At 39.2% G+C, this 19155-nt stretch overlaps 1 protein-coding gene across 1 annotated transcript; it reads left to right on the top strand.

Moving 5' to 3' along the window:
• The first annotated feature begins 648 nt into the window (after positions 1–648).
• On the top strand, positions 649–18721 carry Actr8 (actin related protein 8). Its single transcript, XM_047530174.1, is given in 14 exon segments — positions 649–885; positions 4260–4430; positions 6517–6627; positions 9326–9430; positions 11118–11291; positions 11792–11885; positions 12229–12361; positions 13715–13868; positions 14864–14959; positions 15121–15261; positions 16342–16606; positions 17458–17621; positions 18436–18540; positions 18542–18721. Coding segments are annotated over 14 exon segments (1875 nt in total). The 5' UTR covers positions 649–762; the 3' UTR covers positions 18581–18721.
• The last annotated feature ends 434 nt before the right edge of the window (positions 18722–19155 follow it).

The raw sequence follows: 19155 nt of genomic DNA on the forward strand, positions 1-19155 counted from the left end.
GGAATTAAAGCCAGCATACTCTAGAAATAACTGCATACGGGTGTTTATTGTGGAAAAATTCACAGTAGCCAAGTTATGGAATCAGCGTAGATGCCTGTCAGTGGATGAAAGGATTAAAAATGGCATATTACATAATGGAGTATTAGTCATGAAGAATTAATGTCATTTGCAGGAAAATGAACTTGTTTGGTTTTGGTGGGTGAGATGGGTAATCGAGTTTCATTTTAAATATATTTAAGTTTGCTATGCCTTGTAGACATCCAGTTGGAGATAACAGATCTTTGGATAACAGTCTAGATCCCAGGGAGAGGTCCAAACTGGAAATCTACATTTGAGAATCATATCTAAAATCATGAAACGGAATAAAGTCATCCAAGGAGATCTTGCCCCATAGAACCCCAGTATCAGAGAATGAACTGAGTACGACCAGGTAAGTATGAGAACCAGGAGCATGTATGGTGTCAGAGAAGCCTGTAAAAGAGAGATACCTGTGAAGACAAAATGAGACACTGGTTGTTGGCCAGCCTATACAAAGAGGTCGGAAAAACTATTGTGTGGCTGACATCCTACAGTGAGAACCAACCACAGCAGCATCCACCCAGTCCCAGCCCCGCCCTTCCCGCTTTCCCAGAATCCTCCGAGCCGACGCCAGCGGTGGCCATCTTGGTTGTGGGCAGACCGGTGAGGGGTTGAGCCTGCGCGGCCGACCTTCCGCTCTGGCGGTCTCGCTAAGAAAGAGGCTGGTGGGCGTCCGAGGCCACGATGACCCAGGCTGAGAAGGGGGACGCGGAGAACGGGAAGGAGAAGGGCGGGGAGAAGGAGAAAGAGCAGCGCGGCGTGAAGCGGCCCATCGTGCCAGCGCTGGTGCCGGAATCGCTGCAGGAGGTGGGGCGCCGCGCCTAGCCTCGGTCCTCCGCGGCCAGGCGGGGCTCAGAGTGCCGCGGGTGGGGAGGGGAGGCCTGGCGGCCGTTGGAAGGGGTCGGGTTTCTTCCCTAGAGGATCCTATCGCAGGTGGGTGGTGCTGTGGGGAGGTCGTTTCACGCCGGGTCGCCGACTGTGCGGGAACGCGGTGCGCCGGGTAGTCTGACGGTCTGCTCGCGAGCTCTGCCTTTCTCCCGCCGGCTCCGGCCTGAAAACTACAACGGTGGTATCACCTTCCTCCCAAGTTGCTATGAGGTTTACGTGGCCACAGGGAGAGTTTAGCACCCAGCTGGCTCACGGAGGCTTCAGCTGATGATTGTTAGAGGTTCAGGTGTTTTCTTTTGTTAGCAAATACCCTTCAAACTTCAAAGCAAGGAAAAGGTAGACTTTTGTCTAAAATATACATTAAGACCAGCCTGTCAAAAACAGAACAGGATTAAGTCAGACTAGAAAAAAACAGATTCTCAGTCGCATGGCATGAGAGGACCTTATATGCAAGCACTTACTGATCAGTGAAGACAACACCACCATTCCCATAGGAAAACTGGTAAAGGTAGTGCACAATTCACAGAAGAAATAAGGAGGTGTTAAATACTCAGCATTTCACATTGTTCACCTGAACCAGCTTCCTCACCAGTGGGTGGGTTAGGACATTTGTAAAATGCTTAGCACAGTGCCTGGCACATGGTAGGCCCCTGGGGTGATTATTAGCGTTGCAGAAGCCTGGTTTCTCCAACTGAAGGAGCAGGCTAGGTGGTCTATAATGACCTTGCCAGTTCCTACCCTCTAGAGTTCTCTCTACTCTCCAGCAGCCTAGTAGGAGAGCTTCCTGTTGTCGGTAACAGAGCATGGTGTGGAATGGGGCTAGTGCAGAGGATTATAGAGCTGGCACTTCCTTCTGCCCTGACAGGGTTGGTTTCTCCAAAGGAGGGATCATCTGGGTGGAGACCTGAAGATAATCAGTAGTTAGCAGGGGAAGCGCAGAAATCTCAGGGAAGGAGAACAGCATGGAAGAGACTTGGGCCTAGAGGGGATGTGAAGTGCTGAAGGTACAGGCAGTAAATCAGGATGTCTGGAATTGAGGAAGATAGCAGAAGCCATGTCATGAGAACGGTACATGCTGGAGTCTGGCATCTTCTGAAGGCAGTGGAGAACTTTGGAAGGTTTCCTATATTTAGAGCTTCCCTCCATGCCTCCTGTGGCTGGCCTGCACGATGAATACGTGTTATCCTCACAAGAACTCCGAGATAGGAATGTCATCAGAGCAAGGAAGCAACCTCTGAATTTGCAGCCAGATATGAATCCAGAGCCTGGGCCCTTAATCACTACAGAAGTATTTCCTTCAGTCAGTGCGTAGCACCCTTTAGTTTTTCTATGTTCTCTGATACCCGTGTTGAATGTAGTAATTTTTTTTTTTTCAAGACTACGTAATCCAGGGAAATGATTTGTGGAATGTATTGGCTAGTTTTTGTCTTAATACATTAAAATAAATATGTGATTATTAAAAAATTTGTCCACACTTGAAGAAGCTGCATTTTCTACTCCAGAGTTTCCCAGTCAATATGCTGCAGACTGTAGTCCTGATGGTGGGCAGCCTCATCTGTTTACCCCAGTGTGTTGGACAAATGTCTGTCATACACAGAATGGCTTGGGAAAGTACTGCTCAACAACTTGCTTTGTGAGAGAGATGCCATAGTAATTCAACAAACAACCTCCCAGACTTCTGTCGGCCTTGTGCTGGCATAGAGTAGTGAACAGTGTCCCTTCTCATGGAAAGTTTATTGTGTGTTGTGAGGGCAGACAGTAAATAGTTACAGAAGTGACAATGTCATAAAAGAAGGACTACTGTAAGATCGTAGGGGCTATGGGCAGCAAACCTAGTCTGGTGACATTTAACTTTATACTCGAAGGAGGAATAAGATTTAGGAGAGAGAGAGAGAACATTTCAGGCAAAGGGAGTTGTCTGTCTGAAGGCTTCAAAGTCAGGAAATTAAGAAATCAAGAGGAAGCCGGACTTGATAGTGCACACCTGTAACATCACCTACTTGGGGAGGCTGAGGCAGGAGGGTTGGGTGTTGGAGGCCATCCTGGGCAATATAGCAAGACCTCATCTAAAAAAGAGGAATATAGATTGAGAGGATTAAAGAGATTAAAAGGAAAGTGGTTCTAGAATAAAGCTAGAGAATTAGGCAGAGGTTCTGAACTTTATCTTTATTGACAAGCCACAGAACTGTTTTGAAGGAAGACAGGCTAAGAAGATACAACTATAACTTGAGGACAGGGTAGAGTAGGTGCGAAAGAGTCAGGCTGGAATTACAGTTCTTAACAGAGGCATCCCTAGTGTCAGATTGTCAGAGTCCCTTTTCTCACTCCCTACTGAATCTTGGACCCCTCAACAAGTTCGTGTAGTAATAGTTCTCCAAGTGATTCTCTTTTCTGCCCCCTTGAGAATTATTGAGGTGAAATGATTGTCATGCAAAAAGCCCACAGTTAGGCCACTGTGCTGGATTTGTGCTGCTTTGTCAGTCCTTGTCCACCATTGTCCAAGAATGAATTCTGAATTGTAGCAAAGTTTTCTGATTTGTGAGGACAGAATTGTGAACTCCGGATTTTTAATCCCAAGCTCTTGCTAAATCAGGTACTAGTACAGACACCACAAAGGTAACCGGTTTTAAAATAATGACCAAAATAGAGTTGACACATTCTGAAGTGATTAATATATAAAGGTCTTAGTTTCCAGCATTCAAAAGTAATAATTCTATTAAATTAATTTCTTCCCTGACCCCTTCCATCAACCTAAGTGATTTTTATTAGTCACCTTAGGAGCTTTTTAAATTGTCAGTTCCTAGGTGTTCTTCCTGGAGCTTCTGAATCAGAAAGCTTGTAGTGGATGCTTAGGATTTTTTTTTTTTTTTTTAACCTTAACAAATATTTTAGGCAATTATAGGATCCCAGAACATAATATTCTCTGTTTAGTTGTCTTCCTTAGTAAATAGGTGGGTGGTAGAAACTTCATCCTGGTCATCATCATGCCCATAATCTCAGGCACATAATCACTCAGGAATTATGTTAATTTAAGGTGTATAATTTTGGTTTCATTTAAGCAAATATTTGTTCAGCTGTATGTGCTTGATGAGTCAGATCAAGAGTATACAGATACAAAAAGATGGAGAGCAGCAATTGAATATTTCTCAACTCCCTTTACTGAATTATTTTGATACTTTTGAATCCAGTAGTCTTTACAAGAAACTTAGTTTAACTTGTTACCTGTGTATCTGTTAACCTATACCTGTATAGTACTTACTGAAGTCACACACCTGTGTGTTTCACATTTGCAGCAAATCCAGAGCAACTTCATCGTTGTAATACATCCAGGTTCAACCACTTTAAGAATTGGCCGAGCCACAGACACACTTCCTGCCAGCATTCCTCATGTCATTGCAAGAAGACACAAACAGCAAGGGCAACCCCTATACAAGGACAACTGGCTCTTAAGGGAAGGATTAAATGTAAGTCACAAATAGTGGACCTGGAGAGAAAGCCCATTGTTGTTTCCTAGTGAAGGGTTAGATACTCCAGTATCTGGTAATCTTGAATAGACATCCTCATAACTTTACTGTGTTTTAAAATAACTCATTTTGTGGGAGAAAATCTTTGCCAATCATACTTCAGATAGAGCGCTAATCTCCAGAATCTATAAAGAACTCAAAAACTCTACACCCAAGAATGTAATAATCCAATTGACAAATGGGCTAAGGAAATGAATAGACACTTCACAGAAGAAGATGTACAAGCAATCAACAAACATATGGAAAAATGTTCAACATCTCTAGTAATAAGAGAAATGCAATCAAAACCACCCTAAGATTCCATCTCACCCCAATTAGAATGGCAATTATCAAGAATACAACCAACAACAGGTGTTGGCGAGGAGTGGGGAGAAAGGTACACTCTTACATTGCTGGTGGGGCTGCAAATTAGTGCAGCCACTCTGGAACGCAGTGTGGAGATTCCTTAGAAAACTTGGAATGGAAACACCATTTGAACCCAGCTATCCCACTCCTTGGCCTATACCCAAAGGACTTAAAATCAGCATATTACAGAGATACAGCCACATCAATGTTCATAGCTGCTCAGTTCACAATAGCCAGATTGTGGAACCAACCTAGATGTCCTTCAATTGATGAATGGATAAAGAAACTGTGGTATATATATACAATGGAATATTACTCAGCCATAAAGAATGATAAAATTATGGCATTTGCAGGCAAATGGATGAAACTGGAGAATATCGTGCTAAGTGAGATAAGCCAATCTCAAAAAACCAAAGGAAGAATGATATCGCTAATAAGTGGATGATGACACATAATGGGGGTGGGAAGGGTTAGTGTTGGGGTTGGAGTTGGGTTTAGGGAGGGGGGCAGGAATGGAGGAAGGAAGGACTGTATAGATGGAGGGGAAGGGTGGGAGGGGGAGGGGGGGAAGGGAAAAAAATGGCAGAATGAATCAAACAACATTACCCTATGTAAATTTATGATTACACAAATGGTATGCCTTTACGCCATGTACAAATAGAGAAACAACATGTATCCCATTTGTTTACAATAAAAGAAAAAAAAATAATAAAATAAAATAAAATAACTCATTTTTCATCTGAACTGTGGATTAGATTGTAAAGAATTTGTTACAATAAAGTAAATTCAGTTTTCTTTAACTGATTAAGATTAATTGGAAAAAAAGATTAATTGGGTGTTGATAAAGGTGATCTTTAATGAAGGTACAGAAGTGTCACTTAAAATGATATGGGTTTTTAATTAACTGATAACTATTTTCTTTTCCAGACACTTATACATTAAATCCAAGTCATATTTTAAATCCATTAGCAAATTGAATTGCTACAGCAAGCACTTATCATAGTCTTACATCACTGTAATTTCAAGACAAAAAAAAATAGTTTCCCTGAAGTAAGCATTCAGTCTTATTTTGCAGATGGTAATTACTAGAAAAAAATTTTGTGATAGATGTTAAATCTGTATATTGCATCATGATCCATTTCTAGCTTTCAAGTTTTAAGTCAGGGACAGTTTTAGAAATTTCCATTTCTCTTAACTGTGATGGTAACCTTTAGTTTTTTAGTACAACTATCAGACTACTAAAATCCAGTTGTAAATTTCATTATAACTTGCCCATGTAAGAGTCCACAAAACCACAGTAACTTGAATATTTGATCACTCAAAATACAATATGTAGAATGTGACATTGTTATAAAATTGTAAACATGAGAAATATAGATGTATGGAAGAGTCTCTGTAATACTTTGTAAATGTAAAGTAGGTATGCTTTTATTAGTGCTGTGAAAAATTTCTAATCAAAAGTCACTTGAGGGTATAGATTTTTTGGTCACAATTTCTTTTTGACTTATTTACAATGAAAGATTACTTGGAATCCTATAAATTACTATATATGACAGAGATTAAAGAAATATTTGTTGAAGGAGTAGTTTCTAATAATGGATTAAACTAGTAGCTTTCCATATTGCTTTCTCTTTTCACTAAATCCTTTATTCTGCTCATATTTCAATTTTTTCCCCCTCAGAAACCTGAAAGTAATGAACAAAGACAAAATGGCCTTAAAATGGTAGATCAAGCAATATGGTCTAAAAAAATGTCAAATGGCACAAGACGAATTCCTGTGTCTCCTGAACAGGTTAGTCAACTTTTTCTTCAGATTTGTTCTTTTTCCACTTCTATTATCCAGTGTCTCTTAATAGAGATGGGGGTACATTTTAGAAATGTATCTCTGGGCTATTTTCTTGTGCAAACAATAGGGTGGACTTAAGATAAACCTAGATGGTCTAACCTTCTACACACTTCAGTAAAAGTATAGTACAGTAAAAACACAGTATAAAAGATAAAATATTGTATACCCATGTAGCGTACTTACCATGAACAGAGTTTGTACACCTGAGTCTCCATGGGTGAGACAGTGAGTGCTAAGAATGAAGGCCTAGGATATCACTGTCTGCTATTGTAGGCTTTATAAATACTGTATGCATAGGCTATACTAAAATTATTGTTTCTTTAGTAACAAATTCAGCATACTCTAACTTTTTAAAATTATTTTTTAATTTTTTAGACTGCCTTTTGATTCATTGTACACAAATGGAGTCCATCATTTCATTTCTATGGCTGTGCACGATGTAGATTCATATCATTCGTGCAGTCATACATGTACATAGGGTCATGATGTCTTCTCATTCCACCATTTTTCATAGCCCCCCCTCCCTCTCATTTCCTTGTCAATAATCTAAAGTTTCCCCATTCTTCTCTCACTCCCCACACCCCCCACCCCCATTATATATCATTCTCCACTTAACAGGGAAAACATTCGGCCTTTGCTTTTTTGGGATTGGCTTATTTCACTTAGCATGATATTCTCCAATTCCATTCATTTATTTGCAAATGCCATAATATTATTCTTTATGACTGAATTATATTCCATTGTGTAATTAGAGAAATGCAAATTAAAACAATTCTAAGATTTCATCTTATTCCAATTAGAATGGCTATTATCAGGAACACGAACAATAATAAATGTTGGCATGGATGTGGGGAAAAAGGCACACTTTTACATTGCTGGTGGAGTTGCAAATTGGTGCAGCCACTCTGGAAAGCAGTGTGGAGAATCCTCAGAAAACTTGGAATGGACCCACCTTTTGACCCAGTTATCCCACTCCTCGGTTTATACCCAAAGGACTTAAAGTCAGCATACTACAGTAACACAACCACATCAATGTTTATAGCAGCTCAGTTCACAATAGCTAGATTGTGGAACCAACCTAGATCCTCTTCAACAGATGAATGGATAAAAAAAACTGTGGTATATATACACTTTTTTTTTTTTTTTTTTTTAAAACAGTACTGGGGATTTAACCCAGCAGTGAGTGCTCTACCACTGAGCTATTTCCCAGCCCATATTATGTACATACATATGTACATCCACACCTATATTTTTTTTCTTTTTGAGACAAGGTTTCACTAAGTTACCAGGTTAACTTCAAACTTGCAATTCTTCTACCTTAGCCTCCCAAGTAGCTGGGATTATAGGTATGCACCACCACACCTAGTCACTTTACCGTAACTTCTTCAATTCTTTATTCTTCTGTAATATAGCCTAAGGTACAAACATGGTACAGATGTACAAAAATATTTTTTTTATATCCTTATTCTATGTTTTTTTCTATTTAAAAAGAAACTATTTTCACTTCTAAACTTTTTTTTTGGTTAAAATCTTAGAGATAGACACACACACACACATACATATATTAGTCAAGCCAACATGGGGTCAGGATTATCAGTATCACTGTCTCCTACCCCCACATCTTATTCCACTGAAAGGCCTTCATGGGCATTAACAATGGAGCTGTTGTTTCCTATGATAACAGTGCCTTTTTCAGAAATATCTCCTGAAAGACTCTGAGACTCTTTTACAGTTAACTTTTTTATATAAATATAAAATATATGTACTCTATACATATAAAATATTTAATATTTATATATTATGTATATGGAATATACTCTGACATTATGATAAAAGAACGGTGTGGTTAAATACATAAACCATTAATATAGTTTATTATGAGTATCAAGTATTAAGTACTGTAATTAATTGTACATGCTTTACTGTTGTATGACTGGAAGAGCAGTACATTTGTTTATACCAGCATCACCACAAACAAGTGAGTAAATGTGCTCTGTCATGTCAGTAAGTGGTCAGATTTTTTCAGTTCCGTTATAATGTCATGGGACCACTGTCATATTGTGGTCTGTCATTGACTGAAACATGTGGCCCCTGACTGTAATACCATTCACATGTTTCCCCTATTATTCTGCAAATACAAGATGAGATTTCCTTAAAAAGAAAGAAAGAAAAATTCCTTCATAAATTGCATACCAAATACTAAAATCAGTGTCACAAATGCTTAGGCAAGCCAACTAATTTATAAGGTAGTTTCTTAAGGCAAGCTAATGAAAGTTTATATTTTCCTGGAGAGTGTATAATTCTGTATTTCCTGGAGAGTGTATAATTACTGTATTCTTCAATTTAATATAAACCAGTGCAAACATGAACTAGATTTATGTATAGGTTTATATTCATCTTTAAGCAAAATATAGTTTTAATTTTGGACTGACTGTGAATAACAGAAGAGGTATGAAAATCATGGGAAAAACCAACAAGATTGTGGAAAAGAACAAGAAAATCCTTCTGTGACTAGTTTTGGATCTGTGATTAAAATTTGCCAGTGTCTGATCCATGAATGAGAGAAACAGAAGGGGTTCTTATGCTATCCTCCTCCCCTTCTTGTATAAATTCAACAAATTTTCTAATTTTCTTCTTTTTTCAGGCACGTTCCTACAACAAGCAAATGCGACCTGCAATTTTAGATCACTGTTCTGGAAATAAGTGGACAAACACATCTCATCACCCTGAGTATTTGGTAGGAGAAGAGGTAGGAAATATCTTTACAAAGATATGAAAGAAGAAAAATGTGATCTTTCTCCTAAAATCTACTATGCTACCAAGTTCTAGTTGTTTCTTAACATTTTGGTAATTCTGCTTTGAGGATCAGATATTCACAGTGACCCCTGGCTTGTTAAATATTTCACATTCAACATCTAAAACATTCAGAAAATGTTGCTCCTAGTGTTTTTCTCCCCAGTGCTGGAGATTGAATCCTGGGCCTCAGGCATGCTAGGCAAGTGCTGCTGAGCTACATTTCCCAACTCCTCTTTCAGAAATGTTAATGTTAATTTCTGGCCTTAGATTTTTTTATGTGAATCCAAAAAACTCCAGAAGAAGAGGGTTTTTGTTCTTTGTTTTTTGGGGTTTTTGTATTTTTTATTTTTACACACTTCATTTTGATTCATTGTACACAAATGGGGTACAACTTTTTGTTTCTATGGTTGTACATGATGTAGATTCACATCATTATATGTGTACATAGGATAATGATGTCTCGTTCCACCATCTTTCATACCCCCACCCCCTTCCCCCTCTCATTTACCTCTGCATAATCCAGAGTTTCTCCATTCTTCTTTTACCCCTCACCCTCATTATGTATTCGCTTACCAGAGAAAACATTTGGCCTTTGGTTTTTTGGGGATTGACTTATTTCACTTAGCATGATATTCTCCAGTTCCATCTATTTACCTGCAAATGCCATAATTTTCTTCTTTATGGCTGAATAATATTCCATTGTGTATATACCACCATTTCTTTATCCATTTATCTATTGAAGGGCATCTAGGTTGATCTCACAATCTCACTAATGTGAACTAAGCTGCTATAAACATTGATGTGACTGTGTTACTGTAGTATGCTGATTTTAAGTCCTTTGAGTATAAACTGAGGAGTGGGATAACTGAGTCAAAAGGTGGGTCCTTTCCAAGTTTTCTGAGGAATCTCCATACTACTTTCCAGAGTGGCTGCACCAATTTGCAACTGTACCAGCAATGTACAAGTTTGCCTTTTTCCCCACATCCAGTTATTGCTTATGTTCTTGATAATAGCCATTCTGATTGGAGTAAGATGAAATCTTAGGGTGGTTTTAATTTGCATTTCTCCAATTACTAAAGATGTTGAACACTTTTTCATATATTTGTTAATCGCCTGTAAATCTTCTTCTGTAAAGTGTCTGCCCAGTTCCTTAGCCCATTTATTGATTGGATTCTTTGTATTTTTGGTGTAAAGTTTTGTAAGTTCTTTATATAAATTTTGGAGGTTAGTGCTCTATCTGAAGTGCATGTGGAAAAGTTTTACTCCCACTCTGTAGGCTCTCTTTTCACAGTATTGATTGTATCCTTTGCTGAGAAAAAGCTTTTCAGTTTTAATTCATGCCATTTATTGATGCTTGCTTTGATTTCTTCCGCTTTGGGAGTCTTGTTAAGGAAGTGTGGTCCTAGCCAACATGATGAAGATTCGGGCCTACTCTTTCTTCTATTTGTTGCAGGGTCTCAGGTCTAATTCCTAGGTCCTTGATCCATTTTGAGTTGAGTTTTGTGCAGGATGAGAGATAGAGGTTTAATTTCATTTTACTGCATGTGGATTTCCAGTTTTCCCAGCACCATTTGTTGAACAGTCTGTCTTTAGGAGAAGAGTTTTTAAAATGTAATTCTTTCCCTCCCCTCCTTTTCTAGGCCTTATATGTTAATCCACTGGACTGTTACAATATCCACTGGCCTATCAGAAGAGGTCAGTTAAATATTCACCCAGGACCTGGGGGCTCCCTTACAGCTGTTCTAGCAGATATTGAAGTCATATGGTCTCATGCAATACAAAAGTACTTGGAAATCCCACTGAAAGACTTAAAGGTGAGTTCAAATTCCCAGTTAATTTGGATTGTCTTAAGGATTCTTGGTCAACACAAGTAGACTTCACTGAGTTGTTTGTGATAGTGTCTTTCTTGAGGCATTCTCATCCTTAGGGTGACGTTCTTCCTCAGTTAATTCCCCGCTATGTTTTCTTTATTATTATGTTGCTTTGGTGTCTCTCAGTGCTATTTGGAAATCAGTAAGCCTGCTCATGTTTATGCCTTCTTTCTACTTTACTCAGACCCATTAGTTGTCTTATCTTTCATTTTACAGATTTGAGATGATTCCAAGTATTGGGGGGCGGGGGGGGGACTTTGGGCTTCATGAAGAAACAGAATGTTAAAGGATGGTACCAGTGTTCAAGCTTTTCCTCTGGGCCATTAGCCACACTGCTGTTCCTGTGTGGGGAAGCCTCCGGTAGGGACAGGCATGGTGGGATTGGACTTGACTGGATGTGTTAACCCTTTCATTTTTTTTTTTTTTTTTTTTGTTCTTTTTAGTATTATAGATGTATTTTATTAATTCCTGATATCTATAATAAACAGCATGTGAAAGAACTAGTGAATATGATACTGATGAAGATGGGTTTTTCAGGTATGTGTGATATTCTAGTGTGACTTACTTTATTTACAAAGTTTTTATTTATCTAATTTATTTTTTGTACTGGAGATCAAAACCTGGGCTTCATGCATGCTAGGGAAGCACTGTACTACCAAGCTACACCCATAGCCCTGCAGCGAGCCCTACTTGAAATGAAATTGTTTTTCTTTTTTCATGTCAAAGTTAATCTAATTCATTGATTCATTTAGATGCTTATTCTGAAAAGATTAATGCTGCAGACACTTTCCTAGAGGTTTCTAGGCTCCTGACTTTAGTTGATTGTTTTACAGTCTCTACTGCTTCCCAGCTGATTGGTCCTCTGCTTTTTGTTTTTTAGGGATTGTGGTCCATCAGGAGTCTGTGTGTGCTACTTTTGGAAGTGGCTTAAGCAGCACTTGTATTGTAGACGTTGGGGACCAGAAGACAAGCGTGTGCTGTGTGGAGGATGGGGTATCTCATCGGAACACACGGTAGGAACTTGGGAGAAGGTGTTACCCACTCCCTCTCCCTTCAAAGTCCGTTCAGATTATTAGAGTTTAGAAATTAGTTATAAATTTGAAAAGTCTGCATAGGAAACCAGAAGATTGTGGGAATATAAATTCTAGCAAAGGCTAAAAACAAATGATTTTGCCCTTATCAGAACTTTCTAATATGAATCCACATCAGTAGCTCCTGAAAGTCCTTATTTGAGTTGTATGCTTTCCCATAGAAGAAGTGTGAATGTTAGCTTCATTTCTTTTACTGTGGCCTGCCATAGAGAAGCTAATCACATGGCAAAGCTTTATTTAGGTGAGTTATAAAGGAGAAAACAGATTGTTTTTAGTTCCAAATTTTCTAGCTAGCTAGCTTTTTGAGTTTTTTCTTTCTTTATCATAATGATGTTCAGTGAGTGATGAATAACTTTATAATGGCTGTCATGGTGTCATCACTGGTAATAAGTTAATAAAATAACTGGCAGGAACATGTTTGCTGCCTGTCCTTCCTAAGACATCCTCATGCAGGTAAAACCACTTGGGTAGGGTGGTGCATGAATGGATTCTGTGCATCATTTTGTGGTCCCTCACTTAAGTCTCAAGATACAGAAGAAATGAATTTAAAGAGGATCCAAGCCATTCATGAGAAGGTTAATCTGTTGCCTCCAATCCCAATTTACAATGCATTCTAAAACCCAGAATGAGGGCTGGGGTTGGTAGTTCAGCGGTAGAGTGCTCACCTAGCATGTGTGAGGCCCTGGGTTTGATCCTCAGCATTACATAAAATGATAGATAAATAAAATAAAGGTATTGTGTCCATCTACAACTAAAAAAATGTATTTGAAAAAACTTAAATAAATAAAACCTAGTATGAGTTAGCTTGGCTCTGCCATTGTTTGGTTGTCTCAAAGTGCTGGACCCGGGTCTTCTACCATTAAAATAAGGTAACATTCCTGAGTGGTAGAAACCTTCAGTTAGTGAACAGTTTTCTCTAAGCCTTTCTCTCATAAGTATGTCTTATGGTGTTTCCCCTACATGCTTATGAATGCAGACAGCCAAACAACTGTCACTGGTAAAGGTACATTGACTTGAAAATGAGTTGGGTTTAATAATGTATATTCTGTTTTTCGAATACATTTTGGAAAGAGCATGACTGCTTCCAGGTGCTCTCTCAACTGGTTTTGGCTAAAGTTCCCTTTGTCCCTTCCACTATCCATTCCATTCTTCCATTCAGTTCTTAAAACAAACATTTCTTGAAAATTTTTTGTGTTCTATGCCTAATGGAGTTCTTAAAGAACTCTTTGCACCTTCTTAATTGACAGATTTAACAGTCTGCCCTCTTAACTTTAGGCTTTGTCTGGCCTATGGAGGATCTGATGTGTCAAGATGTTTTTATTGGCTCATGCAGCGAGCTGGATTCCCTTACAGAGAATGCCAGTTAACAAATAAAATGGATTGCCTTCTTCTGCAGCATCTTAAAGAAACTTTTTGTCATTTAGACCAGGTATCAATAATACTGATTATTTTTTATTTTTTATCAAAAATGTAATATTTAAAGGGTATTTTTAAATTAATTATGCTGCTCTTTTAACCCAAGTTAATAAAGCCTAGAAGCTTTGCTCTCAAGGGGTGAGAGCTTTTTGATATGGTCAGGGTGGTGAGAATCTCTCTTGAGCCCAGGAATGTACAACTTGTTTTTTGGGAGAGCTTAGCACATTTTTCTTTGTGAAGATGTCTAATCACTCTGATAAGGATGAAGATAAAATTTTAAGTATAATAAATGTAACAAAAATATATAGATGTGGACATTTTATTAAAATTTGAAGCACTTTCTTAGCATTGTGAATAGTTAACCTGTAATCATACATATATATATATATAAAAAACATTTAATCATAATATATATTTTATATATGTGGATTGGCTTACTTTTTTACTTTTTGTCTTAGACTTTTTTTCCTCTACTTTTTCAGGTAATAGAATCTGAAAAACGTAAGAGTCTAAATATACTAGTTGAGAAAATTTGCTTATCAATTGGGGTCACTCTTTCTATTAATGTATATCAATGAAGACTGCAGATGGTATAAATTTCAGAAGTGTTAAACAGGAAAGCAAAGAACAATTGTTTTTGTTTGCTTGTTTGTTTTTTGGTACTGGGGATTTAACCCAGGGATGTTCACCCACTAGCCACATCCCCAACCCTTTTTTTTATTCTTTTGAGATAGGGTCTTGCTAAGATGCTTAGAGCCTTGCTGAGTTACTGAAGCTGGCTTTGACTAGATCCTCCCACCTCCACCTCCCAAGCTGCTGGGATTATGGTGTGCACTACCATGCCCAGTTTTGAAATCTTGTTTTATTCAGTTATAGTAAGAGTAGTTCGGAGTAGTAAGGTGGCCTTTTTTATGTGTGAAATTTAGATGATGGAAAGACTTATGCATAATTTGAGGAGTTTACATACATTCTTACTGATTCACTGACAGCATCTTTTCCTGGAATCAGGACATCTCTGGGCTTCAGGACCATGAGTTTCAGATTCGCCATCCAGATTCTCCTGCCCTGCTTTACCAGTTTCGGTTAGGAGATGAAAAACTCCAGGTAACTCCATAGATGTGTATATCATGGGTAGAAAGAGAGAATGAGAGCTATCCAGGCTCAGTCACACAGAGAGAATGTACACTTGCTGGGAACGTGGTGAGTTTACTGGTTGGAGGCTGGAGACAGTATCTTTCTGATCCTTCTTTTCTTTTCATGCTCAGGCTCCAATGGCTTTGTTTTACCCAGCAACTTTTGGAATTGTTGGACAGAAAATGACAACTTTGCAGCACAGATCTCAGGGTGATCCTGAGGATCCTCATGATGAACATTATCTACTGGCCACACAGAGCAAGCAAGAACAGGTTCACAGTAATTCTATTGGGAGAAGAGACAATTTTGTCCCTGCAGGAGAAGTTTGCCCAGAATTAATGGATCACTGAGCCTTTCAGTCTTCAGCAGAATAACCCTGATACTGCTTTTAGAACTGGAGCTGAAGTGTGAATTTTGTTGTTGTTTTGTCTTTTACGGTATTGGAGATTGATCCCAGGGCCTTGCACATGATAGGCAAGTGCTCTACTACTGGGCTACATCCCTAGCCCTTTTTTATTTTTTATTTTGAGATAGGATCTAGCTAAGTTGCCTAGCCTAACCTCAAAACTGGCAATCTTCCTGCCTCAGCCTTGAGTAGCTGGGATTACAGGTGTGCATCACAATGCCTAATTGAAGTCTGAATTTAAAATCCAGATGACAGATTTCTTTATTCAGCAGACATTAATTTAGTTTTCTGAATGCCACACTATGTATTTAAAAAGTTAAGACACTTTCCTTTTGCCAATATATATAATATCCTCTACTTACATGATCTGTAATATTTTCAGTAAAATCTCACCTAGTTTGTAATTATATTGTGAAAGGTATATGGTGTAGGCATACAGCTGAATTTTTTTGTTCAAAACTAGTTCCAGTAATAAGAAGTCTGATGTAGAAGCATAAAATGAAACTCTTACCTGCTGATGAAACGTTAGCAGCTCATGATGAAAAACAGATGAGAACTATAAGCCTTTTCTAGTCATTGTTCCTGCCCATAGGCAAGTGTGAGGTAGTAGATAGAATCTAAAAATGAGGATTTCATAATAGCCAATGGCCCATGAATCCTACTAAAATATTCCACTCAGAAAAAAAAGCATCCGTACTAACATTTCAACTTGCAAACCCAACCAGTGATAGACCCACCCTGAGTCCAACAGACTGCTTTGGATTTTAAGCATACTTGCCCCTCACTCCCAGGTTATCTTGGGGTTGGGTGCTGGGCAGTGTGTATATAACTTGCTGACTTTTGTTTCATAATGGTGCATGTTAGGGAGGGTGGGATCTAGCTAGACAACATCCACAGTGTTCTGTGGTGGTCACACCATTTACTTGATTGTTCTTTTGATTTATAGTCTGCAAAAGCTACTGCTGACCGAAAATCAGCATCCAAACCCATTGGATTTGAAGGAGATCTTCGTGGCCAGTCCTCTGATCTTCCAGAAAGACTCCATTCTCAGGAGGTGGATTTAGGATCCTCCCAGGGAGACTGCCTGATGGCAGGCAATGACTCCGAGGAGGCCCTCACTGCACTGATGTCCAGGAAGACAGCCATCTCACTGTTCGAAGGGAAAGCCCTAGGCCTTGACAAAGCCATCCTACATAGCATAGACTGCTGTTGTAAGCACATTTGGGGATACCAGAAATAGCAATTAAATAAACGGTTCAATCTAGGGTATATTTGTGCAGTGTAGTATGGTCATTCAGAAACTTATCAAGCACCAACCCTGTCCTTAACTTGCCAGGTGTTAGGAGTATAGTAAGAAATAGAATAATTGGTTCTTGGCCTTATTGATTGTACAGCATAGTGAGAATAACATAATTACACAATATGAAATTACAACTGTTGTGGGTGCTGCAAAGTTGAATTAAAGAGTCTTGACTAAGAGCTCATGATTTAGAGATGTAATAAAGGTGTTTCACTTACTCTGGGAAAGGTGTGGAGGGTGGGAAGCAGGGAATGCTTTCTTGAAGAGCCACGTAAGAGGTCTCAGATGGAGAGCAGGTTAGTAGTCACACAGGGTGGCATTCCAGGCAGAGGAAGAAGGCTGCCAAGCCTGATGTGGGAAGCAGAGTGTGGGGATGAGGCTAGAAATGGGGGAGGACCACACCATACTGGGCCTCATGGACGCCTTGAAGAGTGTGGTCTTGGGCTGGGGAGATAGCTCAGTCGGTAGAGTGCTTGCCTTGTAAGCACAAGGCCCTGGGTTCGATCCCCAGCACCCAAAAAAAAAAAAAAAAAAAGAGTGTGGTCTTAATCCTGTGAATAACAAGGTATGAGGGGTGGGGTGGCAGCATGCTCAGATTTGTTCTACAAGGTTCCTTTGGCTGTGTTGTGAAGGGTGGGTGTGAGAGTGGACTGGAGGGAGATCTTTGAGGAGGTTATTGTGCAGTTGTCCAAGCAAGAGATGATTGTGGCTTGGCTGAGTGATGGTGGTGGGTAAGTGGAAGGGCTATCAATGTCTTTTCAGCATCTGATGATACCAAAAAGAAGATGTACAGCTCCATCCTGGTAGTGGGCGGTGGTTTGATGTTTCATAAAGCTCAAGAATTTCTGCAGCACAGAATTCTCAACAAAATGCCACCTTCATTCAGGCGAATTATTGAAAATGTGGATGTGATTACAAGGCCCAAGGTGTGTTGGTTCATGGTGCAAGTTGGACTGTATGCAAATGAAACCAGCAACAGTTATTTCTAATTGTAAAAGAAGTGGACAGCTAAAATCCTGGGAGGCATGGGTTTGTGTCTGGTGAGGTTGTGAGAGCTTGGGGAAGTGGAAAAATTACTTTGAGCATGTCACAGATGTGGCAGGAGCTCTGGGCTAGGGGACTGAATTCCAGGTTTTGGCCCCTGCTGTACCTGACTTCCACCTTTGAGAGAGAACCAGGTGGGTTGAGAAGACTTCTCTCATACCCTGACAGCCAGAACAGTTCCATCTTTATCTATTATAGTCAAGAATTATTGCTGGTCCTTACTAGAGAGATCTTCAAGGATTTCTTTGGATTGAACTATCTTGAAATATAAATCCAGGAATTTAGAAGTGTATCATGCCTGTCATGCCTGTATTTCATTAAAGCCCACTATAGTTCTTAGTGATGTTATTTGATTTTACTCTTGAGGGAAGGATTGGGGGGATATATTTATTCCACTCACACATCCAAGTTATTTTGTTTTGTACACACACACACACACACACACACACACACACGTATGTATTCCTGCCTAAAAGCCTATTTGTGGAATAATAGTGAAGGGTTACTTTTCAATAGGAAAAGTAACAGGGTTCTCAGGTCAGAGAGGTGTTGGTTGTTCACGAGTCCTGCTGTCTAACGCAGGTAGAAGACCTGGCTTCTTAAGGTATTTATTGACTCAGTAGAGTTCCTGCCCAGATTGCAGTAAGTGAAGTATACATCTCTGCTTATACTGAAATAGTTTTATCACTTGTCTAGGACATGGATCCTCGTCTGATTGCGTGGAAAGGAGGGGCAGTGTTGGCATGTTGGGATACTACTCAGGAACTGTGGATTTATCAGCGAGAGTGGCAGCGCTTTGGTTGTCCGCATGTTACGAGAGCGAGCTGCTTTCGTGTGGTGAAATGGGGAGGAAAAGTCACCGTGGAAGACCAAAACAGTCTCTTGGTATAAAGACTATATATGTGTGTGTTTTAATTTATTGGCCTAGATGCTTAATTTTCAAGAAAAATGAATAAATTTCAGTTTTATGTTCATAATATGACATTGGTTTGAAATTAGAATCTTTCATAGGACATTTAAGAATAAGTATGAACTCACGTTTTGTTTGCAGCTCTCTGCCCCTTCCTCAGGGTTCTCCGTAATACAAAATGTTGCTGTTGAACTTCTTTCATGGGGCAAAAACCTTTTTTTAAATTAACCTTTTAGCATTGTCAGCCATATAAGTGTGACTTGTGAGAAGGGTCCAGTTGTGCCATTTCCCTCTTGTCTAGGATACTGTAGGTGTCTGAGTTCTGTGCATGTGACTCATGTATTCTTGAAATTCCAAATATAAAAAAAGTAGTTATTGTGGGTTTTGTTTTTCAGTTTTCTGTGGGATTACAAGAGATTGGGACCCATTCAGGTATAGATTTCCAGAGACAAGGATTTAAGTCTGGGTTGGAGACTAGAATGTTGGCACTAGACATGCAGTAGGAT

Source organism: Sciurus carolinensis, chromosome 17 (assembly GCF_902686445.1).
Source record: "Sciurus carolinensis chromosome 17, mSciCar1.2, whole genome shotgun sequence".
Taxonomy (NCBI): domain Eukaryota; kingdom Metazoa; phylum Chordata; class Mammalia; order Rodentia; family Sciuridae; genus Sciurus; species Sciurus carolinensis.